The sequence below is a fragment of the Alexandromys fortis genome, unplaced genomic scaffold (genome assembly GCF_014885135.2).
Source record: "Alexandromys fortis isolate MF-2015 unplaced genomic scaffold, M_Fortis_MF-2015_v1.1 scaffold_408, whole genome shotgun sequence".
Taxonomy (NCBI): domain Eukaryota; kingdom Metazoa; phylum Chordata; class Mammalia; order Rodentia; family Cricetidae; genus Alexandromys; species Alexandromys fortis.
In genome coordinates, this window is record NW_026068283.1 from 355,069 (window position 1) to 381,260 (window position 26,192).

The 26,192-nt window shown below is 49.9% G+C and overlaps 1 protein-coding gene and 1 long non-coding RNA gene across 4 annotated transcripts in view; one reads left to right on the forward strand and one right to left on the reverse strand.

Moving 5' to 3' along the window:
* Positions 1 to 2,082, forward strand: LOC126494790 (uncharacterized). Its single transcript, XR_007590057.1, has 2 exons — positions 1 to 138; positions 1,032 to 2,082. It is a non-coding gene; the product is annotated as an uncharacterized lncRNA (long non-coding RNA).
* Strn4 (striatin 4) overlaps positions 1,516 to 26,192 on the reverse strand; it is a 25,541-nt gene continuing 864 nt past the window's right edge. The window contains exons 2-18 of one of the 3 annotated variants that reach the window (XM_050132201.1): positions 20,830 to 20,933; positions 20,344 to 20,417; positions 19,170 to 19,248; positions 16,978 to 17,175; positions 14,785 to 14,920; positions 11,317 to 11,476; positions 10,716 to 10,829; positions 10,270 to 10,385; positions 8,705 to 8,880; positions 8,582 to 8,629; positions 7,524 to 7,645; positions 4,733 to 4,903; positions 4,466 to 4,606; positions 4,076 to 4,174; positions 3,624 to 3,710; positions 2,424 to 2,656; positions 1,516 to 2,220 (exon numbers count right to left, since the gene is read on the reverse strand). In XM_050132201.1, coding sequence (XP_049988158.1) covers positions 2,487 to 2,656; positions 3,624 to 3,710; positions 4,076 to 4,174; positions 4,466 to 4,606; positions 4,733 to 4,903; positions 7,524 to 7,645; positions 8,582 to 8,629; positions 8,705 to 8,880; positions 10,270 to 10,385; positions 10,716 to 10,829; positions 11,317 to 11,476; positions 14,785 to 14,920; positions 16,978 to 17,175; positions 19,170 to 19,248; positions 20,344 to 20,417; positions 20,830 to 20,933 — 1,995 coding nt within the window. In that variant the 3' untranslated portion in view covers positions 1,516 to 2,220; positions 2,424 to 2,486. Of the gene's footprint in view, positions 2,221 to 2,423; positions 2,657 to 3,623; positions 3,711 to 4,075; positions 4,175 to 4,465; positions 4,607 to 4,732; positions 4,904 to 7,523; positions 7,646 to 8,581; positions 8,630 to 8,704; positions 8,881 to 10,269; positions 10,386 to 10,715; positions 10,830 to 11,316; positions 11,477 to 14,778; positions 14,921 to 16,977; positions 17,176 to 19,169; positions 19,249 to 20,343; positions 20,418 to 20,829; positions 20,934 to 26,192 lie in introns of all 3 variants that reach the window. The other 2 variants (XM_050132200.1, XM_050132202.1) reach the window with 2 other exon arrangements.

Below are 26,192 nucleotides of genomic sequence, written 5' to 3' on the forward strand. Positions count from 1 at the left end.
AGCCTCGGGTCTGTCTCCAGTGAGTTGAGCTGGGTACAGAGCCTGAAACCACAACCAAGGTGACACGCCAAAGGTCAAAACTACTTCAGAAACTTCTCAAGAGACCTAACCTACATCCTCCTGGCTGTGTGACTTGAGGTATGGGCTTCTCCACTGTGAACCTTAGTTTCCCTATCATGAGGCTGTATTCCAGAGGTGGAATACGGGTGCCTGGAACACAGTAGAGTTGATGTGGTTGCCCTTAAATTTTGCAGAGAAAAAAGGAGACACCAAAGTCACTCAGGGGTTTCTGGCTGATTGTGTTAAGGGAAACATCCAGCATCTGGAAGTGAGATGGCTCAGTGGGTAAAGGCACTTGAAGTCAAACTCACTGACCTGAGTTCAGTCCTGGAGACTCACACAATCAAAGGAGAATGAGCTCCTCTGGGTTATCCTCTGACCTCTACCATTCTCCGAAACAAATAGTGCCATACCAGGAAATTTAAAAAGTTAACATTTATTGAGAGTCTGTCGCCAGACCTGTGTAACCAACCCAGCTCCATCAGGGGAAATTCGGACGGCTATTCTAATAATCAGGCAGAGGGGACCAGTTAGTTTTCACATCCAGAAAGCTGGAGCTTTAAAGAGGAGTGACTTGTCACAAGAGCCCCCCTTACTGGTTCAGTGCTGCTGGGGGCAGCTGAGGTCGGTACAGTGTTGGCTGTCACCACATCCGGGGGACAAGGGTTGGGGAAGGAAGTCTGAGGCTGGAGTAAAAACCCAAACTACCACCTGGGGAAGCTGCAAAGAACCCAAAGGGAGGGGGGGGGCAAGGCCACGTGGAGCTCACAACTTGGCCACTTGAATGTCACCTAAATATCACACACCCACCTGCGCCTTCTCCTGGATGGGCATGTCCCCCAGCACGATCACAGGCCTACCTCTGGACCTGGACTTACAGCCCTTTTTACCCGTGACCCTTGTAGAGGGGCTGGCAGGTTAAGAGTCTCAGCCTGAGATCCTTGAGCAGACCTCACTCTCTTCCTCTACAGTATGGCCTCCCAGCCCTCCCCCACTGTCAGAGTCTAGGAAGATGGGAGGAGGACTCTGCACTGCTGTGAGGACCAGATCCCTGCATGTGCTCTATACCCTGCCTAGGCTGCTGGTCTACCAACACTCTTCCTGTTCTGTCAGTCTACGACTGGGTATGGGGTAGGAAAGGGGCTTTAGTTCTTAGTTCCCGAGCAGGCATGGAGTCTTCAACTAAATTGTTTATTGCCACAACACAGCATCTGTTGACCAGTTTACTGCCCCTGGGGAAGACATGTTTAGTGACAAAAAGGAGGGGCTCACAGAGATTCAGTCCCATGTTCCACTTCTGCCCTTCCACTGGCTTGCCACCCAGCTCCACCCCCACCCTGTTCTATGACAGAACCCCAATCCCATCATCTCTCTCTCCCCAGATTCCACTCAGCCAAGGCAGAGAGAGTGACCCTCCCCCAACACCCCCTACCCTCTTGAAAGATGGCCTGGGGAACCTATCTTACTCCAAAGGGTTTATTGAGACAGTTTTTTTTTTTCCACATACAAGTTGGGGGCAAAAGGGATGGGGCTTATAAACAGGAACCTGAAGGGGGAACCAAGGGCACAAGGTAGAACCCAAATAAAGAGTGAAATAAATAGAGGCAAAAGTGTGGAGTTGGAAGGAGACTGACAGACTATCACACAGTGATAACGTGGGGTGGATGCCATTAAAATCCCATTTATACAGATAGACAGCAAGCTAGGGGCCAGGGGCCCACTCCACCCTCTATATTTCAAGGAGGGCCTGTGGCTGGGAGCATGCCCCAGAGGAGTGGAGGCCCTTTCCAGAAGACCTGGCCCCAGATGCTTGTTAGTGTTGGAAAGCAGAAGGAAGGGACTGAGGTCCAAGAGGACAGCCTGGAGCCCACACAGGAGGGCCACAGGAGACCCCTTTCAGCACAGCCCTTCATCTGATGGGCAGGGGAAGGGTGGCACTCTAGGGTAGAGCCTGGCACCTTCTATTGTCTTAGGAAAAAAAAAAACAGATCCCCAAGGACATCCAGCCCTGGCTGTGCTGAACTCAGGAGGACAGCTGTATCAGGAGTTCGGGCTGGGGCATGAGCACAAATCCCAGAGGCCATCCTTGAAGGGCGATTCCTGGGGAAAGGGCCATTAGCACCACCAGGCTCCAGGAAGATGAAAGAGGCTTGGGGCTGCCTGCAGAGAAAGGGAAAGCAGCTGGTTAGGCTAGAGTCCCACTCTAGCCCCCATTTCCTCCCATCTTCTCAGGGAAGTCTCATTCTCACAGGACTGTGGGCTTTGGCACAACTCAAACTGACAGGCAAGTGGGTTATCTTCTGGGGCAAGGATGCTGGGTTTCCGCATTCCTACCTAGAACACAAATGGCCTCTGGCCCTTACCTCAGCCCCACTGGCCTGGCCCCGCTCCCTGCTACTGTGTAGCCAGGGCGAGGCCAGGTGGGATCATACGAACACCTTGGCTAGGGCGTCAGCACCAGCACTGGCGATAAGTGCCTTGCTGGGATGGCAGGCCACTGCATGGATGGCCTCCTCATGCTTCTTGCGGTGGGCCGTGATCTCCTGCACACATGTCTTGTTGTCTAGGCTCCATAAACGTAGAGAGCAGTCATGGCCTGCACAGGCATGGAGCAAATGAGGCTGTTATCAAGCCTGAGCTTAGACTTAGATTCTGAACCCTTCACCCGGCCTCATGTAAAGGCCTTAAGGTGGAGGCAGCTTAGCCCTAAGTGTAACCCTTCTGTCACCATCCTGCTAACCATTCTGCTAACTGCCAAGTATATGTAAAGACCCAGGGAGGAATGATGCACACAAACACTGAGCAAGAACAGCTTAAAGTGGTAGGATGTGGCTCAGAGGCGGCCAGCCCAAGGTCCTGGGTTCTATCCTAGCACAGCAGGGAAGAAAGAAAACAGAAGAAACTAATTCCAGGTGATAGGCAAAAAGTATCAGTTCAAGGAGGGGAAGCCTTCCAGGTAGAGGGATGGCCAAGAAGGGCCTGGGGCAAGCAGCCTATGAGGCCTGATGACTGCAGGGAATTGAGACTGGCTCGGCTAGGGACTTTGCTGAGCATGAGAGGGCATGACTAGCTTGAGGCTCTGCTCCTCAGGTCAGCCCAGCTAGAAGGACTCAGCCCAGAAAGCAGTGCCTCTGATCTTAAGCTTGTCTGTACCACAGCTGGGTCTGATACCACTGGCCGGGAGCAGGAGGTCTGTAGTGTAGCACATGGCAACATCAGGCAGAGTGAGCTGTGATCTGCTCACAGCCTCCACCACCACTTGCACATCTGCAAGCACATGTGCACACACTCATCACAGCTGACACTGGTCTGAGGGACCTGTCTACCATTCTAGGAGACGGCTGAGCCTATTATCTGAGAGCAGAGAGGGACCAAATGCTCAAACTCCAAGGGGATCTGGGTCCATCACCATACACCTGTAACACAGGACAACCCCCCAGGCAGGAATACCAGGGGCAGTAGATGAAGATGAGGCAGGAATGGAGTTGCCTGCCATGGCTGTAGCCCCTTCTCTTTGCCTCCAACCCTCCTGAGGAAGGAACAGCAAAAGAGGCCCAACTTACTTCCTGACATCAAGAACACGCCATTGGGGTCCACGGCTAGGCAGGTGACTGCGTCCAGGTGGGCAACCATGGAGTGCACAGATTTACCTGGAGGGAGGAACAGAGAGTGGCTGGTAGTGGCTTCTCTCTGCAGGCCTTATTTGTTTGTTTGTTTGTTTGTTTGTTTGTTTGTTTTCCGAGACAGGGTTTCTCTGTGGCTTTGGAGCCTGTCCTGGAACTAGCTCTTGTAGACCAGGCTGGCCTCGAACTCCCAAAGATCCGCCTGTCTCTGTCTCCCGAGTGCTGGGATTAAAGGCGTGCGCCACCACCGCCCGGCTTGCAGGCCTTATTTGGGAAGGTGAAGCTGGGGGGGGGGGGTTGGGGTTCACAGGGTATAGTATAAATATCAGGATTTGGCAGTCCAAATGTCTTCCCAAAAACACAGTGAGGGGACAATTAAGGTTGGGCCTCACCTGTCCGATTGTCCAGGAATCGGATGCCCCTATCGTCGTGCGCAGTAATGGTGAGGGGCTGATTTGGGTGACTCACCACCTGGTTGATCTGTGTTGGGCCTGGAAAGTAAGTGGGGAGAGGGGAGGGGACAGAGGAGGAAAATCAGAGGACTGGGACAGAGGAAGGAGGAACAGGCCACTTCTGCAATTGGGGACATGCTACCCAGCCCACTATGTCAAACTGGCTGGCCACCACTGAGCCTTGTTTCCTTCCTGCTTGTGGGCCCAGAGGGCACATTGGTAACATTCTGATCTCACTGATGGCTAGGTTCCCAAAGCTACAGGAGGAACTGGGGTCCTATGGGCATTCAAATCCCAGTCCCATTGGCCTGCCTGGCCAAGAGCCCTCACCGCTGCTCCCTCGGGACTCCAATGTGAGGAGGGCACTGCCAGCTTCCAAGTCATAAAGAACGGTGTCACCAGAACGAAAGGAGGCCACGACATGGGCAGACTCGGTGCTGGTGAAGGCCACTGAGGTGGGGATCCCGTGTTCTGAGAGCACAGGGGAGAAAAGGATACTTAAGGGGTCAGGCCCGCCCTGTGGCTGGGGGCCTCCTCTGGAGCCACCCCAAGCCCTAGGCTCTGCATCCTGTTGTGAGACACTGGCTCAACGCTCACCTCCAGACATAGGGAAGGTACAGAGGCAGCTTGGACTACTGCTGCTGGGGTCCCAGATGCGGACGGTGCCATCAGCGGAGCAAGATGCCAGGCGGTGGGAGGTGGGACTGAAAGCCAGACCCCACACAGCATCCCCATGGCCTTCCAGGACGTGGCTCAGCACGCTTGGGTCTGGGTAGGCCAAGAGGAAATAGGCTATTAGTGATGTCAGCCCCACCAGACAGCCCAGGGCCTGCAGCTCTGATGGGACCTGGGTGGCTGCCCACTGCCCATGAGCTCACCTGGGCAGATTCCTCATCTCAGGAAGCAGCTCAACAGCTTAAAAAAATGAAGCTTCCGAGTTCACTGTCTCCCCCAGGGCCAAGGTCAGCAGCTCAGGGCACCAGTAGAGCAAGAGGGGCAATGCTGTCTTTGCTGACCAAGGTTGGCCCCCTTTAGCCCTGGAATGTCCTTTCTTGCTAGTTTCTCACAGCCCCTGCTGCTCAAAGACCCTTCTGTAGCCTCTCAGGCTGTTGGACTCCACACAGTTCTGGGTCAAGTCCAGCTGACACCTGAAGTATGGGCAGTTCACTTAGGACTAACCCTTGACCTTCCAGATAACTGTTATCTTGATGGTAAACACAACTCCATACTCTGCCACAATATTCAAAAGTAAAGCAGCACTGGGGAAGCAAAGGCAGGAGGATCTTTGTGAGCTGGAGGACAACCTGGTCTACATAGAGATTTTCAATATGGACAGGACAACACAGTGAGACCCTGTCTTTAAAAAATGTGGTGGAGGTGGGGCTGGATAAATAGCTCAGTGGGTAAGAGCTCTTATGACAGGCTTGGTTCCCAACCTTGGTTCCCAAATGGTGGCTCACAACCATCTATAACACAAATACATGTAAAAAGAGTAAAACAGGTATCAATGAATAGGGCAAAGGCACTGAGTATGAGAAACTCTGGGTACCTTTTCACTTAGGAAAAAACTATTAGCCAAGCAAGCAGTAATGGCAGATGGCCTTTAAAACCCAACACTCGAGGGCAGAGGCAAGATCTCTGTGAGTTTGAGGCCAGCCTGGTCTACAGAGCGAGTGCCAGAACAGGCTCCAAAGCTATACAGAGAAACCTTGTCTTGAAAAAACAAAAACAAAAAACCAAGAAACCAAAAAAATTAACTACTTAAAAATTTTAAAAACTTTTATGGCCAAACAATGGAGGTGCACTCCTTTAACCCCAGCATTCAGGAGGGAGAGGGAAGTGGATCTCTGAGTTTGAGCCCAGCTTGGTCTAGAGAGTGAATTCCAAGTCAGCCAAGGCTACACAAGAGACACCCAAACCAAACCAAACATTTTTAAGCAAGCATCCCTAGAGTTGCTTTCTTTCTTTCAATTATTTAGCCTTATTTTATATGCATTGGTGTTTTGCTTGCATATATGTCTGTATGACGGTGTCAGGTACCCTGGAACTGGAGTTACAGTTGTGAACTGCCATATGGGTGCTAGGAATTAAACCCAGTCAAAATAACAAAAACAAAAAAAATGGGGTGGAGGTGGGGCTGGAGAAATGGCTCAGTGGGTAAGACACTCAGTATCATTTTTAAAAAATGTCTTTTAATAAACTCCAGGCCTGGTGCGTAGTTAAGAGCATTGGCTGCTCTTTCAGTGATCACATTCTTTTCTTCCCCAACTCTTCCCAGATTCTCCCACCTCCTTACTCACCCAACTTCATGTTCTTTCTCTCTCTCAAAAAAAAAAAAAAAAAAAAAAAAAGAGGGGGCTGGAGAGATGGCTCAGAGGTTAAGAGCATTGCCTGCTCTTCCAAAGGTCCTGAGTTCAATTCCCAGCAACCACATGGTGGCTCACAACCATCTGTAATGAGGTCTGGTGCCCTCTTCTTGCCAACAGGCATACAGACAGAATGTTGTATACATAATAAATAAATTAAAAAAAAAAGAAAGAAAAACAAAAATCAAAATAGTTAAAATCAAAATAGTTAAAGACAGAGGATAAAAAAGCAAAAATTGCCAAGAAGAAACAAAACAGACAAACAAACAAACAAACAAACAAACAAAAGAATCAACCCTAACAAGGAGTTTATTTTGTGCTGTCCAACTATTCCTGGGCATGGGGCCTGCCCTGGAGTGGGACCGATACACCAGTGACACTGGTCAGAGAGACTCACTTTCCCTTTCTCAGTAGGATTCAACTGCAAAAAGCTTCTCACTTAGAGATGGGATTTGGTGTTCACTTCTCCTAGTGAAAGACAGTTTTGTTCATTGTATTTGAGATAGGGTTTCTCTGTGAAACAGTCTTGGCTGTCCTGAAACTAGCTTTTGTAGACCAGGCTGGCCTCCAACTCACAGAGATCCACCTGCCTCTGCCTCCTGAATGCTGGGATTAAAGGTGTGTGCCATCAGCTCCTGGCTCCTCTATTTAGCTCTTAAAGGGCTAAAAGTAAAGCCTAAACTCCCTGCCATATGGTCCCACTGAAGCCTCTCAGCTCACTTCCTCTGCTCCTAATAAACCCCTCCACTGACCCATGATAAGACCTTGGCTGGGCCCCAAGAACAGAGTCTACCAAGCTGTCCAATCCTTTGGGGCCCTGACTTAGGCTCTCTTGCCTCTGCTTCCCTCAAAAGGCCAGGTCATGCTGATTCTCAGTTGTAGCCCAACCTTCCCCTCACCACTACCACTCCTGCTTCAACTCCCTCTGCCCTACCCACTAATGCTAAATCAGATTGGGAGCTCTATAGAGTTGTTCCCCAGGGTTGTGACATGAGGTGGGTGTGGGAAGGGTCTGTCCTCACCATAGCCATCATATGGGTCCATATTGAGGTCAGGAATCTTCCAGCTGTGGATGCGGGCATCAGCCCCACCGCTGTAACAGTACTCGCTGTTGCTGCCCATGGTGACTGCCAGCACAGGGCCCCTGCAGGGCGCAAGGGTAGGTGATGAAAGGTAGCTATGGCTCAGGCCTTCCTTGCTCATAGAAGCTTGAGGGTTTCTCCTAGCTATTTGTCTATTTGTTTTTTGAGACAGGGTTTTTCTGTGTAGTCCTGGAACTCACTCTGCAGACCAGGCTGGCCTAAAACTCAGAGATCTGCCTGCCCCTGCCTCCCAAGTGCTGGGATTAAAGGCGTGTACCACCAGCACCCAGTTTCTCCTACCTACTTTTAAAAATAGCTTAAAGTTATTTATTGTCCCATATAACACTGTGCATGTGGAGGCCAGAATACAATTTTGTGATTCTTTCTCCTTCCTTCCTTCCTTCCTTCCTTCCTTCCTTCCTTCCTTCCTTCCTTCCTTCCTTCTTTGTTTTTCGAGACAGAGTTTCTCTAGCTTTGGAGCCTGTCCTGGAACTAGCTCTTATAGAGCAGGTTGACCTCAAACTCACAGAGATCCACCTGCCTCTGCCTCCCAAGTGCTAGGATTAAAGGCATGTGCCACCACTGCCCATCCAGAATACAACTTTTTGGAGTTGGTTCTCTCTTCTCACTAGATGGACTGTAGAGATCAAACTTAGGTTGTCAAGGTTAGTAGAAGGTACCTTTAACCACTGAGCCATCTCATCAGTCTCCTTTCCTAGTTATGTTTTAAGGATGTCACAGGGAATTTTGCAACCATGCTCTGGTTGAGCCATCTGAGAAAGCTGTCCGTCTCCTACTCTCTTCCTTTATTGCTCAGAAGGGCCTCAGTGAAACCTCAGTGGGAATGAACATGTTCCTGAGTAAGGGATGTGCTGAGGGTCCACTGTACAGAGGGACCAGGGTGGAGACTGCTGTTCCAGGTCTCCAGGGTAGCAGACATCAGCTTAGCCCATGCTGCTAGAATGCAGGGCTTACCACAGGCTCAGGTGCCTCCCTACCTGTGAGCACGGAAAGCATGAATCGGCTCCACGTCCAGTGCAGCATTTCTGTGGGAAAAAGAAGAACCTGTCACTAAGACCCCAGGTCCCAGGGCTCTGCCCCTTCTAGGATAGCATCCTTACTTCTTGGCTGTAACTGCCTTCTGTAGGTTCCACAGTTTAAGTGTGCCATCCTCAGAAGCAGTGAGCAGTGCTGACTGGCTGTGGTGGAAGGCCAGCGAGCGGATACCATCGTAGTGTGAGCGGAGGGTAAACTTGGGGTTCCATGTCTTCTTGAAGGCGTCTTTGCTGTCAGACAGCTGGGGATGGGAAGCTGCCTCAGTATCCTCTTGTATATCCCAGCACTCATACAGACAGTGACACCACTCCTTTCAGACTGAACTGACTAGCCCCAGTCTGATCTCCCTTCCACAGGCCAGAAAAGCCCTTCACATACTCAGCAGGTCTCAGCAACATGGAAGGCTTGAAGGGGTCAGGGAGCCTAATTCTTTGGGGCCTCACAGTTCAGAGGTCCCTCAGGGAGACAGACAGGTCTTAAATACACAGAACCAGGAACTCTGAGTCTGAGGCAGGGACACCAAGGCAGCCTAGCCTCCTCTGCAGGGATCAAGAGGCCCTGGTGAGATAGTGACAAAGCAGGATTTAACTAGCACCAGGTAAAGGAAAGGGACTGAAGAAAGAGCTGTGTGTGTAAAGGCCCTGAGACAGGAGGCAGCAAGACCAGGATACACACCAAAAGTGTTGCACGAGAGAAAGCCAGCAAGGTCAATGGCAGGCAGAACAGTGGGTTCCACTCAGAAACTTACAATTTGTTTCACCCTAAGCAAAAGCTCCAGAAAAATGGGAAGCCACATGAGGTTGTAGAACCTTAGGTCTTGGCCTCTCTAAGGAGGCTGGGATTAGGGGAAGGTCAGAGTAACTGCAGATAGGTCCCTAAGCTACAAAGCCCTAGGGAACAAGTCTTGAAGTCCCTGACAGGGAAGCAGAGCCATCAGGTCCCAGGAGAGATGCTCTGAGAGCATGGGTCCTAAAAGATGAAGCTGTTCACTGCAAGGGGACGGCCAGGTTTGGGAGACACCGAGCTGTCAAGGAAGCCTCAGCACCATCAGACCCCCCTTCACCTGGGCTCAGCAGCAATTTCTACCATGATTATCAGGAACTGGAGGATTTGTGCTCAAGTGGGTTCCCTACTCCCTGAAGCACCCATAGGGCAGGTTGAGGAACCCAGCAGTACACTCCCAGTAGACTCTGCCCAGACTCACTTCTGCATTCTACACTAGCCTCCAACCTCACTGGAGCCAGTAACCTGATCTTCTGCCCTGAAAAGCGCATCCAAACCCACCACAGAAAGTCCCAGTGACCAAGGTGCACAGCACAGGATGCTAGTCATGAGGCCCCTTCATTCTAGCCCCTGATCCACTCACAATAGAGGTCCTGAGTGGGGAAGCATGGCTTGCAATCATCTCCCCACATCACCTAAGAAGGCATGAAATGAAGAAACTCCTGTGTCTTTCAGAACTTACACCTAAGTGAGGTGTTTGCCAGGTACCCCTCTGTAACGCATGGTGTGTTGAGGTCTCCTGCTGGGGTATGGAATGACCTCTCACAGTCCTCATATGAAAGGGAAAGAACCCAGACCTGCAACATGCTCAGAGCTAAGAACTGATGGGGCACCCCCAAAAACTTACATCACAGCTGAGGTCGTTGTCATTGGTGACGGTGAGATCTGCCAAGTCCCCCAGGCTCACCTCCCCGCCCCCGATAGTGTCCATGATGAAGACATCTGAGGAGAAGCCAAAGGAACCTGGTAGGGGGAGGGGTAGGTGGGGCAGACAGGGCCAGGGAGAGAGAGAAAGGCAGAGAGAGGCAGAAAGGATGAGGAGCAAGGAAGAGAGGCAGGAAGACAGGATCAAGAATCGCAGCTGGAAAGGAAGACAGGGAAGGACAGACAGACAGACAGGGGAGGACAGACAAAAAGAGAGGGAAACAGACAGACAGACGACCTTTTGGGACAGGTAGGCTGCAGACTGGAGACTGGGCCTTACCTCTGAGGACAGAGAGACCCCGGGCTTAGCTCTACAGCACCCCCTCTGTTATGGACCCCAAGGTACTGGCATGTGGGGCTAGAGATTACCTTCATGAGGCCGGGGCTGGGGTGTGCCAGGAGGTGGAACAGTCACTTTGGGGGGCAGCCCGTCCACATCCCGGAGGTCAGCAAGAATTCCCTGGAGTTTGACCCGACGGCTTTCTGCATAAAAGAGTCATAAACAAGAACTGCCCACCAGTTCTACCCAATCTTTCAGGGAAGCCCACTCCACTGCTGCTGGACACAGACTGAGGAAATAGACTGGCAGGGACCCAGTGAGAGATGGCAGGCATCTCTCTACCCTCGGCCCAGGGGACCCCCAAGGCTCTTCTGGTCGGGAGTCACAAGGCAGGAAGAGACATAGCCCCATCCCCCCTCTCCACCATCAGTTTTCATCCTACCCCCTACTTGAGTTAGATAGGCCCTGGACACTTGCTGTGAGGACCGGAGCTGACTTCTGGCAGGGCCACTTGAATACAGCTCAAAGGGACTTTCCAGGGAAGGGTAAGGGCCTGGACCTGGCTTGGGGCTTCAGCTATCCTTGACCCACCTCAGGAAGTACATCCGCCCGGGACTGGACAGGAAGCACCTGAAGCATGCACGGTCAGATCCTGTCTTAGCCAGGCCCGTCAGTCAGTCTCCGACTCACCCAGCTCATGGGGGTTCCCCTCTGCAGCACAACGTCGAGGATCTGGAGACCCCTCCCCATCTTCTCCTGAGCCCAGGAAATCAAACTCATTGATAGCATCTTCCGAGTCATCTTCCTCATCCTCGTCCTCCATTTCAGGCACTAGGGCCTTGGATGGGAGCTAGGGTAGGGGAAGAAGTGGGAAAAGGAGCTGGAGTTCAGAGATCAAACCCAGCTGGTTCCCGGGAAAAGGCAAGCCATCAGCTCATAAAACTTACAGTGATAATATACCCTTGTCACTTAGCTGTGTGCTTGAGCAAGAACTAGTGGCTCACAGATGAGTTTACAGACATGGCTTCATTTTAATCCACAATCCTGTGAACAGTGACCCAAACTACTATCCTTCTTCCTATCCTGTATGTGTAGGAATAAGCTATACAGAATGAAGCCCATTACCCCAGCCCCCCAAATTCAAACTGGGCCCCAAAATGGGCAGCACCAACAAACTGTGGAGCCCAGGACACAGCTGATTCTCCAAGGTGGTCATCCAGAGGGTGTGAATCTAGAACTAAAAACTCTCAGGCATCCACACCAGGAAGTCCACAGGGCATGGGGGACAAGACAGTGAAATGCACAGACCTCTTGGTATACAACAGTGAGGGGGAAGATGGAGGTGATGCTCATGCCTGATTTAGTACTCAGAAGTTGAGCAAGGTAGAAGGTGGCCAAGAGTTCTAGACTAGCCTCTATTGTAGTATGAAACTCTGCCTCAAAAGGAAACAAAAGAGCTGGGATGAAGCTCGGGCACAGAGTGCTTGCCTGGCATATGTGAGACCATGAGTTTGAGCATGAGAACCACAGAACACACACACAAAAAAAATAAAGTGAAGAATCATTTCTGCTGTGAGGCCTGGTTCCTAGAAAAAGTGTCATCCAGGCTCAGAAGAAGAGTCCTGAGAGGCTGGGGAGACAGCTCAGTTGATTGCCTGCCAAACAAGCCTCAGGTCCAAGTTCCATCCCCAGCACCCAGATAAAAAGACAGGTATGGCAGTGGGTACTTGTGATGCAGGGCTGGGGAGAGGAGACAGTGTTTCTGAGGTTTGCTAGTCAGCCAGCCTGGAGGCTCATCAGCAAGTTCACGCCCATTGTCTCAATAACACAAACTAGACATGGTGGTATAAACCTTCAATCACAGCACTCGGGAAGCAAAGGCAGGAGGATCTGTAAGTTCCAGGCCATCCTGATCACAAGCTCCAGGACAGCCAGGACTACACAGAGAAACTGTGTCAAAACAAAACAAAACAAAACAAAAACAAAAAACCAAAATACAAACTGTGATGGCTGTTCTTGTTGTCAACTGACTACATCTGGAATTACCTAAAGCCCAAGCAGCTGGGCACACCTGTGAGCGATTTTCTTAATTAAATCATCTGAAGTAGGAAGATCTGCTGCAGGAAGGCCGCTTGTTCGTCCCAGCTGCCCAGAACCGAAATAACCACACAGAAACTATATTATTTAAATCACTGATTGGCCCATTAGCTCTAGCTTCTTATTGTCTAACTCTTACATATTAATTTAACCCCTCCATCAATCTGTGTATTGCCACATGGCTGTGGCTTACCAGCTAAAGTTCCGGTGTCTGTCTCTGGTGGGCCTACGTGGCTTCTCTGACTCCGCCCTTCTTTCTCCCAGCATTCAGTTTAGTTTTCCCTGACTATCTAAGTTCTGCCCTATCACGGGCTCAAGACAGTTTTCTTTATTCATTAATGGTAATCACAGCATACAAAGGAATCCACATCAAAGATCCACTTTGAATTCGGATCTTTTGAGGTGGAAGGATCCACTTTTAAATCTAGACCACACCTGCTGGTGCGTATAACAAACAAGGACATAGAAGAAGCAGCTTGCTCTCTACCTGTTGGCCCTCACTACCAAGTCCATTCCTTCACTGGCATTAGAGTCTACTTCAGGATTCTGGCATATACTGAAGATCAGCTGGGACATTCAGCCTAGTGGACAGAGAAACTACTGGATTCTTTTCTTTTTCTTTCTTTCTTCCTTTCTTTCTTTTTTAAGTTTCTCAAGACAGGGTTGTGTAATTGCCATGCCTGACCTGGAACTTGCTTTGTAGACCAGACTGGCCCTGAGATCTGCCTGCCTCTGTCTTCCGAGAGCTGGAGAGTAAAGGCGTGTGCCACCACTGCCAGGCACTACTGGATTCTTGAAACTTCTGTTAATAGATAGTCATTGTTGGACAAGTGGGACCACATTCTGTAAGCCATTCTAATAAATCCTCTTTCTATCTATCTAAGTATCTATAGATTTATATATATCAAGCTGGCTATAGATTTATTCTATCAGTTCTGATCCTCTAGAGAACTCTGACTAATACACAAATAAATACCAAAAATGGAAACAAACAAATCCAAAAAGTCACAAGGTAGACAGCTCTTGAGGAAGTACACCTCCATATGAAGCATACAAATATTCCCCCTCTTCCTTTTTCTCTCTCTTATACACATACAAAAGAAAAGACAATCCCAAGTGGGGGTAGGGAAGAACAGAAGATTCTAACATCTAAACCAGGACGCCAAGTTAGAGTGCTCACATCAAAGATACCCTTTAGCCTTTTGCCTCCTCCAGGGCTTCAGGTCTATCATTTGCTCCACCTGAACAGGACCCTGTGCTAAGTCATGCCAGGGATAGAGTGGGAGCCAAGACCCTCCCACCACCACCTCAAGAGTTTGTCAGGGTTCAGATAAGGGAACAGGGAGCTCTAGAAGCTGACAAAACACATTCTCTGTGGTCCCAGGAGACCCAAGGCAAGATAGAGAAAGTGTGCCTAGACTAAGAAGCCACATCTGGGAAAGTGGTGTTCAGGGAAAGCTGAGACTTTTCCCACAGCTGATGTCTCTGCCTCCACCTTAGCATGTCCTGCAGGTGGCTATCTACAAAGCCACTACTGCTCCACTTGTGGTCTTGTCCCATGACCTGCTCAGAGCTGGGTTGTGAAGGGTTCAGCAGATGTTAATGGGCAACTAAGGTCATATCACAACCAAGGACAGAATCCTGGAAACAGCACAGGACCATACTGGGTGCTGGGAGGAAGATTTTAGGGCATGCTGATAAGGTCAGGATGCTATATCAAAGTCACACAGGCAAGGGCCCTGACCACACAGCAGACCAGAACCCCTAAGATCATACTGACTCCCCAGACCTCACCCAGGCACATTTACTCATTCACAATTTTTTACTGAGAGCCTATGCTTCACATCCTTTTCAGAACATGGGGATAGAAAGCAAGAGTCACAGGTAAAAACATTTCACTTAGGATTGGGGACAGGCTAGCTGAAGGGAAGCAGCTCTGCATGGGTCGGGGCACTGAGCTGTCCTGCAGAATCATAAATGGAAAGGTAGGATGGGGCATTATCTGGGGCCAGGGAAGGCCTGGGGCAGAGGCTAGGACAGCAGTGGAAGATTCACCCTCACACGCTGTTTCTTGTGTTGAACACTGTCTAGCTCATCATCCTCATCGCTGTCCTCATCCTCGCAGTTCTGCAGGAAGGGGATCTGCTCCAGTACCGAGCCACCCAGGCGCTCCTTGCCATCTTTGCCTGCTGCGTTTCTGCCGAGAAAGGGAAACAGACAGAGGGATGTCAGTCCTGTCAGGTGACAAGAGGCCAGAGATAAGATCCCAGACATAGCTGAGCTCCTAAGCCCCAAGAAGCCTTGGCTTTGAGCATGCACAGCCTCTTATTCAGCCTCTGTCATGCACTATCATCCCTGGGGTCCTTGTACAGACCTAAAGCTATGCCTCCCACCCACTGAATTCCAACTTTAATTGACAGAGCACCCCTGCATATGCCTGTCCTACATATGGCCAAGTCAGACATGAGCTGGGTAAGAAGACATCGCTGCCCAGTGCCCCTCCCTTAATCAGCCCAAGCAGTAGCCACTCTGCTACACTCAGACACTTCAAACTCTTGACTATCAACTAACATGGACATGGGAGAGCCTCGTACCATCATATAGGTAGCATTCCTTCTCTGCCTCCTGGCTCCCAGGGAAGCCAGACTCCAATACCAAGTGCAGGCAGCATAGACAGACTTGAATGCCATCCCTTCCTTACAGATATCCACCCTTCCCCTGCTGTCCACTGTCACACCAGAGTTGTCAACTGCCAGGACACAGTTACTACTTTTCTTTTTTTTTTTTTTTAAATATTTATTTATTATGTATACAATGTTCTGTCTGTGTATATGCCTGAAGGTCAGAAGAGGGCACCAGATCTCATTACGGGTGGTTGTGAGCCACCATGTGGTTGCTGGGAATTGAACTCAGGACCTTTGGAAGAGCAGGCAGTGCTCTTAACCACTGAGCCATCTCTCCAGCCCAGTTACTACTTTTCTAAAGAGATCAATTTAGCGTACCTTCTCTGGCCATCCCAGAACACTTTCCTTTGAGGACTTCCTCCTTCCACATCCACCTCTGCCTCCTCTCTGACTTCCGCTTCCTCCTTCAGCTCTCCTCACCAATCTCTAGACTTAGGAGCCCTCGGGGTCCACAGTTATATCCCTCCCCAAACATCAGTGTGTTGTAAACTAGAGAGATGTTTAGGGCTCCAGGCTACATGTGGCCTTTTGATGTGGGCACACAGATACTTTACCCTCAACACAACTGCATCACCTCCTGCTGTCACTCCTCCTCCACCCAGGTTCCTGACTTCAGAAGGTACCAATCCATTCCCCAGACTTCTTTTCCTCTTCCTCCCCCTTTACAAGAGCCCATTTCTTACCTGTCCATTGCTAAAGTCCATTAGCTCTGGCCTAGACCCCACAGTAAGCCCCCAGCTGGTCTCCCTGCTTCTGCAATCTCTCCTCAAAGCAGACTAAGATGTCAGATGATATACCTCTGCTAGAAACCACTGGCTTCCCACAGCCCTGTGGGTAAGCATCCACTGTTTATCATGGCCTGGGAGGCACTCCGTGATCTGCCTCCTGAGATCTGGCCTCACCACAGACCACAGGCCACAAGGCTCATGTGTTTACTGCAGCAGCCATGCCACACAGGTCTCCTGCTTCCAACACACATCAAGCCCTTTCTGTCTCAGAATCCAGCTCTCAGTACTTCCCTTGCCTGGAGAGCACTCTTTCCTGCTACTCTCTGGCCAAATGCTATCTCCACAAAGTGGTCCTCCCTCCCAGCTACCAAGCAGGGCACTACTTCTGTCACTTTTTTTTTTTTTTTCCTGGCCAGGCTGGTCTCCAATTCCCTGGGCTCAAACAATCTCCTGCCTCTCTCTGCCTCCTGAGCAGCTGGGACCACAGGGGCGTGCCACAGTACCTGGCAATCTCCTGCCACTCTCTTCACATTCTTCATAGCACTTAGCATCACCTAATGATGATGTTACTGCTCCTGATGAATACCAACTACTGATGGGAAGATGAACAAAATGAGCCCCCTAAGACAAGGGTAGAGGCCTCACGTTTCCCTCTGCAACCAAACCACCCGAGGTCTATCCTCAGCTAGGAAAAAAGACCGTGTGACAACCTAAAGGGGAAGCCTAGCAATGGTGGAGCCCACAACATAATCTAGAAGGGCTGGCATAATAGCTGGAAACAGCTGATTTGCTGCTCAGCCTTCCTCAAGGGGAAAGAACAACATTCCTGCTCAGGGTCTCACCTCTTGATCTGTTCCTCGATCTGTTTTACCAGCAGAGACTCGCCACCACTAAGTCCCCCGGGGCCTGGTGAAGCCCTGGGAGCCCCCTCGATAGGCTCAGTGGCCCCATTGAGTTCCACTGAACGGCCCAGAAGGGAACGCACTCGCTTGGACCGCATGTCCAAGATGGTATCTGTGTAGCCCACCTCTTCCAGGTACCTGTGGAAGCAGAGCCAGGTCAGGAAACACATGCCATGCAGAACCCAGCAGCCTTCCGAGGGGCCACCAAAGAGCAGACGGCAATCTTTCAGAAGCAAGCCCTGAGCAGCAGCCTGGCTTCTGATACTTCTCAATGGAAGCCCTGGTCCCCATGCACGCTGTTATGGCACACTGTGTCCCCGACATGTAGGGGAGTCCATGTGCAGGAAAAGCCAGATGTCCATTGATGGACGCTAGGCAGAAGGTGACGAAGGCAGAGCCACAGAAAGATGACTATGATCAGCAGCACAGCGAACATGGTGTATGTACCATGCTCCATGTGATTCCAGGCTTTATAAAAATGGAAAAAAGAGTGTGAAGGTGTGTGTATGTTTTCATCACACACAGACACACACTTGTGCTTGCTTCTGGGATGCCTAGAAGACAAACATAACTGAGCAACAGTGACCTCTGCAGGGAAGGATCCAGGACACAAGAGTACACTGTTTTTTTCTGCGGTACTGGGGATGGACCCCAGGGCCTTGAGCATGCGAGGCAAGCGCTCTACCGCTGCACTATATTCGCAGCCTGCAAGAGAGCACTGTGGATTGTTCTACTTACTTCTACACCTGAGCATTTATTACTTCTGCAACTTAAAAAACTGAAGCCAGCTGAGACTGGCCTAAAGGAAAAAGAAAAAGAAGAGAAAAAGATCAAAAAGTCAATCATGGGTATCTGCAGCTTCCGAAGTTAAGGGGCAATACTGCCTTGCTGCTCTGCTAGAGGCCCCATTGGGTGCCTATGCCCTCCTTTGCTTGTCTCATCTCTGTAATGTCTGTGTGTGGCCCAGGCTCTTATCTCCCAGGGGGCAAGAGAAGTAGAAAAGCCTGGCAATCTGGAAGGTGAGCTCTAGAGATGACTGCCTGAGAGCCCACTGTAGGCCCTCCTTGTATTTATTAAATGGTCTCTGCACCAGTGAATCGGGGCAAGCCAGCAGTTACACAGTACAGACACTGTGATTGGCTCTCATTATATTTGTTTAAGCCCTCTGGGGTTATTTGTGCCCACTTACGTTAGCAGTGGTTTGCAAAGACTGAGCTGAAAGCAGTCAAGGTCAGCTTCTTGAGGTCTGTCACTAGTCCTAAGCCTCACAATGGATTGGCTCTCGAGACCTTTGGCTTTCCAGAAGGGTGCCTATTACATGGTGGTGATTTCTGTGGTGCTGGGGATGGACTCCAGGGCTTTCCCTGCAGTAAGGACTCAACCCTTAAGCCACACTCTACCCACAAAATTTTTAACATTACGTAACCTAGCTAATTTATATGGAGGATTTAATAATAAGTCAAAGCATTACAAAGCCTAAGAACAGTAAAAGGAGAGTCGCGGCTCTTAACACAGCACAGAGTACTCCATTGGTGACTCAGGGCACCCCTCCAAGTGCTGGGGCTGATGGTGGATATGTCAATATGTACAGGGTCACATCTCCTCAGAAATGGGATTATTTACTGGGACTATTTACTTCTCAAGTATCCTAAAATGCTAAAATTTTTAAAGTAACAAAAATACTGACTTGGCTGGAGGCTGGTGGCCCACTTATTCTGTTTGGGGCCTCTCTCCTCTCAGGAGGCAGGACAGCTCACCTCTCAGAGGGCAAGACAATAGGGCTCACCTTCTCTGAGGTCCTGGGTTGAACCCACAGCACCCAGGTACTAATACTACTATCATTTAATTTCACTCTTTGAAAAAGAATTTTTCCCAACATTATTCTTTTAAAAGGAAATGTCAGAGAGGCATGCAGGGTCAAGTTCAGGATGTGGGAGGGTGCCCCCTGCTGCAAGCCTTCCCTCTAGTTCCCATGGGCTGATGGGTCATTCCAGATCTGTCTGGGTGGGATCCTGATAGTTCACGTCCCAGTAGGGACAGGAAAGACTGTGGATTCCTTGGGTTTATCTTCTGAGCCAAGTATGCTGTGTGTTTCGTACCCCATCCTGTCCCACCCCTCCCCCCCTACTCACTGTCGCAGAAGCTGTCGCCCCTCCTTCCACACCAATGGGCTGTTCTCCAGTGTGACCGACTCCACAGGGCCATTGGAGACTAGAGAGAAAAGAGGAGGGCGTCTCAGTCAGGACACTGACACTTTCCTGTAACCCTTCCATCCTCTCCCATCAAGTCCAAATCTGCTACCATCACAGGCCTTGTCCCCACTTCCTGAGCGTGCTCCACCCACTCTCCCACTCAGCGTGACTCCTCTTTTGGAAGTTCTCCACACTGCTAGGCTCTTGACTGGCCGCTGCCAACCATCACCACCCCCTATAATAGAGCTGTGCCTCCACACGCATGGCTGGCTGCTGTTTTCTTATGCAAGGAGTGGGCAGTCTGGCTGCACTTCCTGGAGCAGCTCTGAGCGCCTAGGAGCCTGCCTTCCATGCCACAGCTTTCACCTCTCACGATGAGGTAAGGCTGGCTGAGAAACCTGTTCTGTGACTTGCTCATCAGGTATCCACTGGGCATCTGTAAGGCCGCACTACATGCCTGGGCCACACCAATCAAGAGCTTATTATCTCGGTAGGAGAAGCATGGCAATAGCTGATGACCTTTCTTAGCCCTGCAGGCAAGGCCTTTACAGAGCCCTGGACCAAGCTCCCAGCATCACCAGCACAGTCAAGCACGCTGCCCTTGCCACAGGGTCTACCTACACTGACTAAGTACTAGTGCCTCACCTGAAAACATCCTCTTACTCCCATGGACATCTGATCCCTCCTTCCAGAAGCTTAAGCCACCAGTGCCCACAGAACAGAACCACATCTATTCTGCTCTCTGCTGTGAGCCAGCACATCACATATCAAATTTTGAGGGTAAATGACTGAATGACAGCCCAGTGCAAACACCAGCTCTTCAATGATGGCCTTCCTACGCTTTCCACAGCATGCCACAAATAGTCTCACTCACTCTCCTAACAGGAGGAGGTGGGAGCTGCTGGAGCACCCATAATGTCCCTGAGGACAGCAGGATGGCAGACAGGTAGGGCTGAACACAGTGTCTGACTAAACCCCTGCAACCCTATGGCCACTGCTGCATTTCATGGAGCAAAGTAAGAAAGCACAGGCCATCTGCAACTTCTCTATGCCAAGCAGCTGCTGTGCCGGGGTGTGGGGGGGGATGGCCAAGGGAAGATGCAAGGGCGGGTACCTTGTTCTGACAGATCTGCCTTCTTCTCCCCCTGATTCAGGTCTGTCCCGAACTTCAGTTTATGATACTTGGCCCTAAAAGAGTAAATAACAAATGAGTAGAAGAGCAGACAGGGAAAGAGACTACCTCAGAAAGCCCAAGTTCCAAGGCTGCCTTCATTCACACCCTGCCCCCAAGCACCAGCTCTAAGATTTTCAGTTACCCTCCTCCTGAAGCCTCAGTTCTGTCCCAGAACCATGGCCAGCAACACCATCAGACTATGGCAAGAATAAGCAAGGTAGCAGCTGTTCAGAATTGGTGCACACAGTAGGTTTGCCATAGCCCCAAATGCTGCTGCTGGCATCTGAATCCCACCCACTGCAATCTGCTTCACCCACTCCTAGGGATGATGGGAAGAGGAAGGTGAAGAAATTCCTTTGCTGGCAGGAGTGAGCTAGCAGCCTGCCACCCTCTCTGGAACAGTGACCTGGCAGGGGCAGGGCTCACCTCTCCTGCTTCAGCGCATACTCCAGCATCTTGATCCGCCGCACCAGGTCTGTCTTTAGATTCTCTTGGCCTTTCCTCTCACCCTGGAGGAAAGCCACCTGAGCCTGGGACAGAAGAGAAAGGAGGACAGCAGGGACTAAGGGTCACTGATCTGTGTCTCCCCCTCCATTCAGGCACAGCTTCAGCCTCTCCCCCATGGATGCCAGGATTCAGTAAGAAGTGAGGTCAAGCTGAGTCTTCCTCCAGAATCTCTAGGTGTATCACCCATAAAAGAGCTCAGTCTATAATCTCAGCACTCGGGAGGCTAAGGCACAGGGATTGCTATGAGTTCAAGTCCAGTGTGGGCTAAGATAAGACTTTACCTTTAAAAAAGAAAAGAAAAAAGCCGAGGAGCCATTTTTAACCCATGAAGTTCAAACAGGGACAGCCCAGCCTGACTTGACCGTGGCCTTCTGAGGAGTTAGGTCAGGGATGTGTTGGGGGTGTTAAGTATTAACAGCCCTGAATTCCCCCCTTCCCCCATCAGCTGCTGTCCCTATGGTTGCTGGTGGAGGTGGTATCCCACTATTCCTTCAGAGCATCTGTTGCTGGGAGGCGTAGGAAGCTGCTTCTGGCACTCAGGGACAAGAGTAGGAGGCTGGGCTCAGCTCCCGCTGCAATGCAGAAGCAGTTTGAAGCTTTATGCTGCCCAGGACATGAGGAGATAGATGTGTCACAGACATGGCGTATGATTCCTGCTACCCTCTCCTCCCTGACTGCTAGCTGGGATGCCCTAGTCAACTCCAGTCTGTCAAAAGACCATTTAGAAACATTGAGCCAAAAGCCTTTGAGGCACCACCAATCATGTTCTGGAAGCCCTTCTACCAAAGTCCAGAGCATGGGGCTCTTTCTGGCTTTCCCAGAATGGCTCCACTGTTCTAGCCCAAAGCAGCCTGAGAGCCAGGTCTGGCTCTGCCACTGATTTGCTGCAGACACTAAGTAGTTCATCGAGCCTTCCTCTTTTAAGAGAATAGAGCACCATGGGCACTGTCCCTCATATGTAGCTCTAATCTGCAATGAGGGCTGCCATACCAGTCCCTGCCTTTGCCTCTCTTCATTTTTCTCTCCCTGTCCACTAATTCAAACTTCCAGCTAGTCAAAGGGACCTAATCCTTAAACCAAGACGCATCAGGGAGAAAGGCTTGGGAGGCCAGGCCCTTGTGGATGGCTGTCTTCATGCACATCAGTTTTGAAGTGCTTCCAGGGCTTCCCCAAAAACTCACAGGCTGACCTGCCCGGTCATTCTCCTCAGGGCTAGCAGGGTCCTTGACCTATCTTCCCTGTCCCTGTGCCCAGGCTTGCTATCCCTCACCTCCGTTTTTTACCCAGAGTTAACAGAGGACTGAGGCCAATCAGAAGTTAGGTAAGGGAGCTGCAGGCAGAAAACAGACAACAGGGCAAGGCAAACTAAAGGTACTCTTAAAAGTACAGCAAGGGTACACCAGAATGGGAACTAAGGTTAGTGAACAAAAGGGGAGACAGTAAACATCATGGGCCACAGAGATGAACATGATGTCTACCGGAAGAGCACAGGGAGGCCACATAAGAAAGCTATAACCAGGTGTGTACCAAAGGCATTACAGCTACAATGTGGAGAACCAAGTGTGAATTTAGCAAAGCTCAAAGAGGCACCCCAATTAAAAAAAATAGAACCCTGGAACTGGGCTGAGGATGTCAGAGTGCTGGCCTAGCACGCATGAAGCCCTGAATTTGATATCTAGCACCACACAAAATTGAGCATGGTAATATTAATGCCTGTAATCTCAGCAAACACATAAATAAATCCAATAAAACCTTTTTTTTTTTTAACCCAGAAGTACTGAGACTAGCTGAGTAGGGGCCTCCCCAGCACCCTCTTGGTCTGCTGTCCTCTTCCTAGTTCCTCTGGTAGAGAAGAAAGGAAGGAGAATCAGGAAGATGAGGCTGAAGTGTCTTAGATTGGTGGAATCCCACCAAAAATGGGAAATGTTGGCACCAGCCTGTCAGTCTTCTACATGAGGGCAGCAGGGGAGCTGAGAGCTAGAAGTGCCACACCCTCCAGCCACAGGGACCCAATACTCTGAGCTCTGACTTGGGGCTGCCATCTCTCCCAGGCTGCTCCTCTAAGGCAGCATCCTCCTGGAATACAGAGCCACTCCTGCTGCACATCTTCCCATCCTCAAGCTTCCCATTCAGTATGTGGCCTGGAGCCTATAGCTCACACAGCTCCTGACAGGGCGAGCTTTCACTGGATCCCAGAGTGCCCAAGAGGCTGAGTGGAGGAGGGAACTGCACACTTTCTCCCTGGAGCCTCATCTACTCTCTCCATTGCAAGAACAGCAGGTTCAGATCTCTCCCCAAGGACTCCCTTTTCAGAAACACATAGCAGAATCCCACAATCAACTATGCAAGAGTACTGACAGTTCTCTGCAGTCTCCTGAATAAAGCAGCCTTTTCTGCTGGTCTAAAGTTTTTGAGGGGCCATATCCTCTGCTCCTGAGAACTCTACTCTGAACTCTGGAGTTTCCTGGCCAGCCCTTTTCCCACCTGTGTCCTGGACATTGTATCATAAACAGCTAGGGACAGCTCCTCAGTACCAACACTGCCCTGTCATGAAGGTTCTCATGGAAGTTGCCCTTCAGAAAGTCTGAGTGCTGAATGGAAGAAAGGTGAGTGAGAAGGGATGTTGCTTGTCAGACGTGTTGATGTACACCCATTACAAAGAATGGGACTATTCCTGTAACAGTGCAGACCTGTAGTTCCAGCACTCCAGAGGCCGAGACACAAGGATTGTGAGTTCGAGGCCATTATGGCTACAGAATAAGACCTGACTCAAAAATAAAAAGGGGCCAAATGTGGTCAGTACCAAGTGCTTTTAATTCCAGCACTCAGGAGCTAGGTGTGTGTTGATGTGTGTGAGGGGGTATTTCTGTGAGTTTAAGGCTAGCTTGATCTACATATGAAGTTCTAATACTGCCACAGCCACACAGCAAGACTCTTCCTCAAAAATAAACAAATAGACAGATAAATAAATATTTAAAATAAATAAATGGAAAGAGTTGCATGAGCCAAGGATGATTCAGTGAGTAAAGATGCCAACTGCCAAGTCTGCTGCCTGAGTTCCATCTCAGAAGCCACATGGTCAAAGGAGAAAATCAACTCCTGTGATTTGTCATCTGACCTCCACAATAAACAAACTTAATTTTAAACTTAAAAATAAAATTTAACAGGTGAGGCAGAGCATGCCTTTAGTCCCAGGACTCAGAGGCAGAGGCAGGCAGATCTCTGTGAGTTCAAAACTAGCCTGGTCTACATAGTAAGTTCCAGGAAAGCCAGAGCTACATAGTGAGACCCTATCTTGAAGCAAAACACATTCATACACCATAAACTCAGTCAGTTATCAAAGCCATAGTGTGTGTGTCTATGAATGCATGCATTATCTAGAAGCACCATTCTCTAGGCACCCTCTACCCTGTTTTTTTGAGACAGGACCTCTCATTAGCCTGGAGCTCTTAGTGGGAAAGCTAACTAGCCAGCGAGTCCCAGAAACCTGCCCGTCTCCACTTCTCCACTACCGGATTCCAAGTGTGTGTCACCATGCCTGCCTTTTACATGGGTTCTGGAGGATCAAACTCAACTCCTTTGCTCAGCAAGTGCTTTACCAATTGAACTGTCTCTTGAGGCTTCAGAGATATTTCTGACAGGGTGGAAACAATCCTAAACATCCATTGACAAGGGTCAAAATAAGTAAGTGATGGTATAAATACTCAAGGGAATGCTATGCCATTATCAAAATAGAGCTCTCTGTGCAGATAGGAAAAGGAGACTTAAATGTATGACTTATGGAAAGTCACAAAATGGTATAAGTACATCTCCAATTTCCATTCATTCTGTGCACGTACACACACACACACCCTAATGTTTGACTTAATGTAACAAGAGTACAAAGTGATGATGCTCTTCATGAGTTCCACAAAACTGTGGGGACAGACATATACCTCTCATTAAGAGGTAGCACACACCTGTAATCCCAACACTTAGAATGCTGAGGCAGGAGGATGGTAAGTTTTAGTTGAGCTTGGGCTACACAGCAAGGGGACAGGATGTTTGTTATAGTGGATGCTGTCAGTTGTGCCCATGTTAAGTGCTGGAGGTCAAGATTCAGCCCTCACTCTGCTATGATGGCTTGGGTGACCTGCTGAGGCCTCTAAGCTTCCCTGGAGACTGTCCTCACCTGTGCTGAGTAAGGGAGAGAGGAAAGATCAGCACTGCCACTCATCGCGCAGTGTTCACCTTCTCAAAACCCAATTCCTCCTCCGCTTGTTAAAAAAGAGAGGAAGAGATACCATTTCCCCTCTCAGAATGCTACAAAAATTGTGATAGCATGTATCACAGTACTTAATACAGTGTCCAGCACATAATATGCCCTGAATAAATAGCAGTTGCTGTCATTATTGCTGAGTGAGGTAATGACATGGCCTGCCTACATAATGGGGTATTGAGAAGATCTGATGAAATGTATGCTGGGAAACAGCCTTAGTTATAATGTTGGGCACAACATGAGGAGCACTTACATAAGGATCTCTCCCCACCAAGCCTCAGCGACCACTAGCTAAGGAAGGGAGAAAAGTAAGATGTTCTCTAGTTCATCCCATGGACAAAATTCGAGTCAGTCCCTTATTTGGGGCCCTACTTCAATTAGACAGGAACGAGCACTTTGCAAACACAAAAATGGTTTGCCAGAAGCCAAGTACTGACTATTTCTGCTAATAACATCCAGCCTAGGAACCATTTGACTCCCGGTGGGCCATCCCTGAAGGACTTGAAGTGCTCACCTTTCTGATTCCAGGATCTGAAAAGACCACGGTCCACAAGCAGGACCTTGTTCAAGGTCACAGAGCCCAGCCCAACTCCAGTTCGGTGAACCATCACCTGGCCCATTTCTTCTGCGCAAACCATGAAGTCCCTTTTCAGGCCCTCGTACAAACACTTCTCTCATGGGGTTCCCCCTCAGGCTGCCTTCCCCCTCTTCCCCATTCCTCGGTCCATCACAGGAGCTCTTGTCTCCACACTGCATATATCCAGCAGATGCCTCTGCAGTTCAGGAGAACTACCTAACATCTTCACATCTTCATACCAGAACCATCACTCCACTCCCTCCAAGCCTCCAAACTGTCGCGCCCCACTCTCAAGTTCTCCTACAGATTCCTAGAGTAGGTCCTCGGCACTCTCCGTGAGTCCACCCAAATGACCCCTTCCCTACATGATAACCACACATCCCCAAAGTGGTCTTCTTGAACAAGAGGCTACAGACTTCGTCCTGGGACACCTCTCATAAAGCTTCC